Source organism: Pediculus humanus, genomic scaffold (assembly GCF_000006295.1).
Source record: "Pediculus humanus corporis 1103172107488 genomic scaffold, whole genome shotgun sequence".
NCBI lineage: Eukaryota > Metazoa > Arthropoda > Insecta > Psocodea > Pediculidae > Pediculus > Pediculus humanus.
Window position 1 is genome coordinate 451,648 of NW_002987105.1, and position 6,559 is coordinate 458,206.

The 6,559-nt window shown below is 24.7% G+C and overlaps 1 protein-coding gene across 1 annotated transcript; it reads left to right on the plus strand.

The window, feature by feature from the left end:
* Window positions 1–208: 208 nt before the first annotated feature.
* Window positions 209–771, plus strand: Phum_PHUM146600 (uncharacterized protein). The gene is made up of 2 exons (XM_002424648.1): window positions 209–310; window positions 398–771. The coding sequence occupies exons 1-2, from the start codon at window positions 242–244 to the stop codon at window positions 650–652; spliced, it is 324 nt and encodes a 107-aa protein (XP_002424693.1). The 5' UTR covers window positions 209–241; the 3' UTR covers window positions 653–771.
* Window positions 772–6,559: the final 5,788 nt, after the last annotated feature.

Below are 6,559 nucleotides of genomic sequence, written 5' to 3' on the forward strand. Positions count from 1 at the left end.
TTTTAAAATCAAAGTTTTGGGCCTAAGGCCTAAGGTCACAAACAGTTTTTTTTTTTTTTTTCTTTTCTTTTTGTTTCCAATTGTATTCACGTCTTCCTTTTTTTTTTTCTAAGCCTAATAATTTTTTTCTTTCTATATATACGGATGAGTTTTCTACTGTTGAGATATAATCAGTTTGACATCTGAAATAAAATTTTATTCTTTCTTTTTTTCAAAAAAAATTTTCATTTTTAAAAAAAAAATGATCGCCGCCAAGTTTTGTTTGTCTGTCATTTTTGCATTTTTGTTTTTGGAAGTATCTAATGCTGCGGTAAGAATACGTTAATAATTATTTTTTTTGAAAAAGTTTTTTTTTTCCGTTTGATTTTATGTTTTTTTTTTTTTTGAACGTTTACAGCCCTGCCTTTCCTGTTTGGGAGCTGGAGTTGCTCCATGTTTAGGTGCTGCCGGTGTTGCTCCATGCTTTGCCGGAGGACTACCACCATGCGGAGCAGCTGCTCCTGCTTGCGTGGCTAACGCTTTTGCACCACTTCAACTTTCGTTGCCATCTTGTTTGCCACCACCACCAATGCCACTCCCAATCCCATCTTGTTTACCAGCTTCGATTCCTCTTCAAGGTTGTTCAACCTTTTCTTACCTTCCAATATGTTGATTTTAAAAAAAAATTAATTTTGTGAATTGTTATTATTATTTTCCCTTTTTTTTCTTTTTTTTTTTTGACATCACTTTTTGTTTTTAAATAATCATAATAAATAATTTACTTTTCCGTTTAAAACCGTTATTTTTTTTTACACGTACAAAAAACCTTTTACAACCTTTTTTATTCCTTACCAACGTAAATTAATCGTTGATAACATGATTTGTTACAATAATAATAATAATTTCCTCCGAGAAATTACAATAATTATAATAATAATAATTGTTATTATTATTCTACGTTGTTGTACGAAAAACCGCGAACAATATAAACGCTATAATTTTTTAATAATTGACTAAGTTTAATAACTATAATTTATAGCAATAATTTATTTTTATAAGAAAATTTAAATAGGTCAAAAAAAACAAAAAAAATTTCCCATGGAAATTTTCATAAAAAAAAACGTTTTTTTATTATTATTATTATTTAAATAAAAAAAAAAAGAAAAAACTAATTAAAATTGATTTTATTAAACTTTGTAGTTGTTGTTTTATTAAACTTTGTTTAAGTTTTACATAAATAATTTATTAAAAATTTTTGATTTTTATCTTATAGGAAATTAATAATAATTTATTTTACATGTTAATATTAAATATAAAATATATATTTAATAAGTTTTTTTTTTTTTCTAAAAAAAAAGGAACTAAAACATGAAAATTTTTTTTTTCTTTTTTCTTCTCATTATAGACTTTTTAAATAATAAAAAAGTTAAAAAATATTATTGGCTTATAATTAACTTACGACAAGGCCTTTCATTGTTATTTATTCATTTAATTATTATTGATTTTAAAGGTATAGAATTGATTTTTGTTTGTTTGTTTGTTTTATTCAATCACATATAACAATTTTCAAAAAAACAATTTTTTTTTTTTGGACTATTTTTAAAATTATTTTATCGCATTGGCGAGTATAACTACAATTAATAATAATAATAATTAATATTAAATTTTTTATAATAAAATAAAAAATTTTAACGCTTCCTTTTTTTTTCAACCGTGGAGAAATGTATTTCGCACTAACCTCCCCACCCGGTAGCAGGGAGAGTGTGGGACTCGGCCGAAACCACTACGCAACTAAAACTTCTGGACGTGTTTCCCTATGCTATTTTTTTTGGGGGGGAGGTTTCACGGGAATTTTAACTCGCATTTCAGCTTCAATCTCCTCCTGAACTAGAACCATAAGGTTCACACTCGTGAAAGTGAAAATCCTACCTGAGGAAGATCCGATACTTCCCCTATCGTCGAGATACGATCCCGATCTGTTACCATCGTTCCTGCCTCTTTCACAGAGTCTGCAAGTTTCCGGAGAGAGAGAGAGAGAGATGTCTGGGGTCGCAAATTCCGTTAATCTATCATCTGTCTTTTTTTCACCTTTCAGCTCCGCTTTTGATCAAGTATCCAGTTTCACCCCCTCGGCACAAGGGTCGGCGCATCCCCAATTCCTCTAAAGGGTCCTAAGTCACTTATCCCCTTATTTTAGGTTCAGGTCTGTTCTTGTTTGGACGAGCTGAAATTGAACTTCCACGACTCTCAACTCGGTGTCTTTTGAGCCGACTTTTCCTTTTTTTGAACTCAACCTGGCTATCTCGGGATGACCTTCAACTTGGATGCCATGGGGGCATTCAAGTTGAAGGTTTATCCCTAACGGACGCCTAGTCAACGTGAGAAATCCAATCCCAAAAACCCCCCCTCCCTAAAATATCCTCTATACTTAGTCTCCGAGTAGTTGGATTACAGGAATACACCACCTCTCCCGGCTAAAATTTAAATCTTCCCGCGTAATTTTTTTTAAAATAATAATAATAATAATTTTTATTTATCATATTGTTAATCTCCACGAAATGTTGTATTCTTTTCATTTATTTATTTAAATAAATAATAAAAAAAAAATTTTATTTTGCATAAAATACAAAAAAAAAAGGAAAGTTTTATGACGACCTTTCAACTCTCTTAACAAAAAACACATATAAGGGAAATTAATTACATGTAACGTGATTTTCATATAAATTACCATTTTTTTGTTTTTTTTGTAAATTTAATTAATTTAATCTCTCTATCTCCCCCTCTCTCTCCTTCTCTCCGGGGCGTTTTCTTATTTATTAAAGTTAAATAAATAAAAATTTTTTATTAAAACGAAAAAAAAATAAATAAATAAATAAATAATACATAAATTAACAACAATGTTTCCGTTTGAATTTGCAAAACAAAATAGAAAAAATATTAATTATTATTATTATTATTATTTTTAAAAATTTGTTTCGATCGTAATAAAAATTAAATTAATAATAATAATAATAATGACAAGGACGGAGATATGTAAATAATTAACGTGTAAAAAAAATAAAATTTTTTTAAATCGAATGAATAATTGAGTTTAATTAATAATAATAATAATAAAAGTGGGGGAAAAAATTACGTACGTAACGTAAATAAAAAATGAAGTAATAAAAAAGGGGTAAAAAAACATTAAGAAAAAACAATAATAATAATAATAATAATAATAATAATAATAATAATAATAATGAAAAGTTATTCATTTAAAAATCCCGTCGTTTGGTTAAATAAATAAGAGTCATAATTTATACTTTTTTTTTTTTTAATATTGTAAAGAAAAAAGGGGTTCGTTCGTAAGGGGGTTGTAGGGGTTGTGAGGTGGGGGGGTTAAAATTAACTACTACGCACCACCCTATTTAATGCAAAATAAATGTTTGTTTGTTTTTATGCGTGTGCGTTTACTTCTATAAAAACATATAAGAAAACATTTTTTTTTTTGTTTTTATTAAAAATTCTTGTAAAAGGTGAAAATTTATTTGAATGCAAGTCAAAACGAAACGAAAAAAAATCCCAGTAGTAAAAATAGAAAGAGAGAGTGAGTGAGTAAGTGAGAGAGAAAGAGAGAGAGAGAAAACTAATTTTTTATTAAATAAAATCGTTTGCGTTATTTTGGCATCGAAAAAAAATAAAATAAAATTTCTTTGAGAAAGTTAAAAGGGTGTGGCGAAATATCAAAAAAAAAATTAACATGTTTATTTGCATAAACGTAATAATAATAATAATAATAATAATAATGATATCCGATGGAAAAATTAAATAATAATAATAATGAAAAAGAAAATGGAAAACTTATTATTATTCATTATATTTTTGTAACGAAAAATGAAAAAAATAAGATTTATGTTTGTTGTTGTGTGGGGGAAGGTAGAGGAAGGGGGGTTTTGTCGTCGTCGTCGTCGTCGTTTGTTGTTGTTGTTGTTGTTTTTATTATATGCAAAAAAAAAAAATTCGTGACTCGAATTTAAATACCGAAAAAAAATAATAAATATTAAACAAATAAAACGATTTTTTTTCGTCATGTTAAAAATATAAATAAATAATTTGATCATTTTGTGATAATGATAATGAATTTAATAACTCTTTAAAAAAAATCATTTTAAAAACAAACAACAAACGATAAAAACGAAACAAACGAAAAGAAATAAATTTTTTTTTAAATAAGGTAAAATTTTACAAAAAAAGGAAAAAAAATCGTCTGTTTTTGTCTATTTTTTTTTTTAACACTTTCCAACATTAAACGTTTACATTTTCTCCCTCCCTTCCTCCATTCCCCTCCACACAAAATGTTTCGAAAAGTTTTATTTTTGAAATACGCTAACAACGACTTCAACAACGACAACGACAAACCCACGCACGTATATTCTTTTTTTTCCATAGGAAATTTCCACGTATTAATTTTAAAACTTAAAAACTTATTTTATATAAGAAGCAGACGGTTTTGGTTTTAAACGTAAAAATACTTAACAAACAAACACAAAACTTTTTAAAAAGAAAATTTTTTTAATGAATTAATGTATCGAAAAATACAAAAAAAAATTTAAACGTATAAATAAATATATTTATGATAGTAGTAGAAAAATTAAACGTTCCAGTTTCAATTCCAGTTGTTTCTGGAGACAATAGAATTTTAAAAAAAAAGGAAAATAAATGGAAAATCCTTGTAAGCCGCAGAGCTTTGAGTAATCCTATAAACAATCATTTAATAATCCTAAAAAAAAAAAAAAAAAAAAATGCAAGATAGATACAAACTAAAAAAAATTTTCTTCTTCTTATTCTTTTACTTTTACTTTTCATAACTTTAAATAAAAAACAATAATAATGATAATGATGATGATAATAATAATTTATAGTTTACGAGATAATTTTTTGTGGGTTTCCTTTCGACTTTATTTATACGAAAAAAAAAAATCAAGTAATTATTATTATCATTATTTTAATGATATAAGTAGGATAAACAATTTTGCAACAATGTGGCGTTGTTGTTGTTAAGATAAAAACAATTCTTTGTTATGAAAACAAAATTTTTTTTTTTCCTCTTAAATTATCATCGCTATTATTTAATTTTCTAAAAAAAAAAAAATAAATAAATAAATAAAAGAGAATAAAAATTTATGAAAAAAAAATGAAAAAATTTACGAATGAATTTTTTTTTTTTTCATAAAGTTTTTTATGAAAATATTTACCTGGAAAAAAAGAAAATAATATAATGAAAAAAATGAAAGAAAGAGAAAAGAGAAATGAAAAAAGAAAGAAAAAAAATGAACGTTGAAAAGAACTCATAAAAAATTGAATATTCTAAAATTTGTGTTTGTCGAAATTTTTTTTCTTTTTTTTTTTTTTTTTTAAAAAAAAAAATTTTTCTTCTGCTTTTTATTTTTTATTTTATTTTATTGTTCCTTATTTCTCTTGCGTATATAATTTTACATTTTCAAATCTTCCATATTTCTTTTTGTATGTATGAAATAAAAAAAAATGAAAAAGGAAAAAAAAATAAATAAATAATTTTTTATTAAAAAATAAAATCAAAAAAAATTTTTTTCTGTTTTGACTTTTTCCGCATGTGTTTGTTAGAATTTTCATAATTTTATTAAAGAAAAAAATACCACGTTGACAAACGACAAACGGAAACAAACGATCGTTTTATCATATCAAAAAAAAAATTAAATCGTGTTTTGTGATTCAACAATCGTACAAATTATACTCTCACGCTCATAAAATAAATAAATAAATAATTTTTATGAATTTTTTTATCGATAATAATAATTATAACAAAACAAACAAACAAAAAAAAAAAATTATACGTATATTGACATTGAAATAATTTAAAATCTGATTTTAAAATATAAGGAATTTTATTCCGGCCTTGCGAATTATTTTTTATTTAAATAAAAATGTCATCGATCTATATATAATTAATAAAATATTATCATTATTATCATTATTATTGATTTATTGATTTTCAATCGTATTTATTATTATTGAGTCTTCTGTTTGATTTTATTTCCTTATCGGAAAAAAAAAATACTCAATGTTTGCTTCCAATACGATATGTTTTTCCTATATCAATTTTTTTTCTTCCTTTTTTCCTTTTCTTCTTTTTCCTTTTTTTTTTCCTTTTTTCCTTTACATCGTTTTTTTATTCTTTATTTGTTTATTTATTTTTTAATTATCTTAATTAGATATTTTTATCGGGAAAAAAATTAAATATTAATTCTAAGAATAATTTTAAGAAAAAAAAAAAAAATTCGTGTTAAAAATGTCTTTGGGTTAAACACACGCACGCACGAAAAAACACGCAAACTTTATTTACGTTAAAATTTATTTTTATAGAAAAATTCGAGAGTAATTAATAAGTCAAATTATAGCGCTATAACGAACAACACGACGTCTATACGATTAAATATAGAGAGAGAGAGTGAGAAAAAAAACGGCGGAAATTGATCGTTAATGTGCAACGAAGATAATTAATTAATTTTTTGAGTTTTATTAACGGAAAATAAAATAATAATAACGAATTCTTTAAATTTTT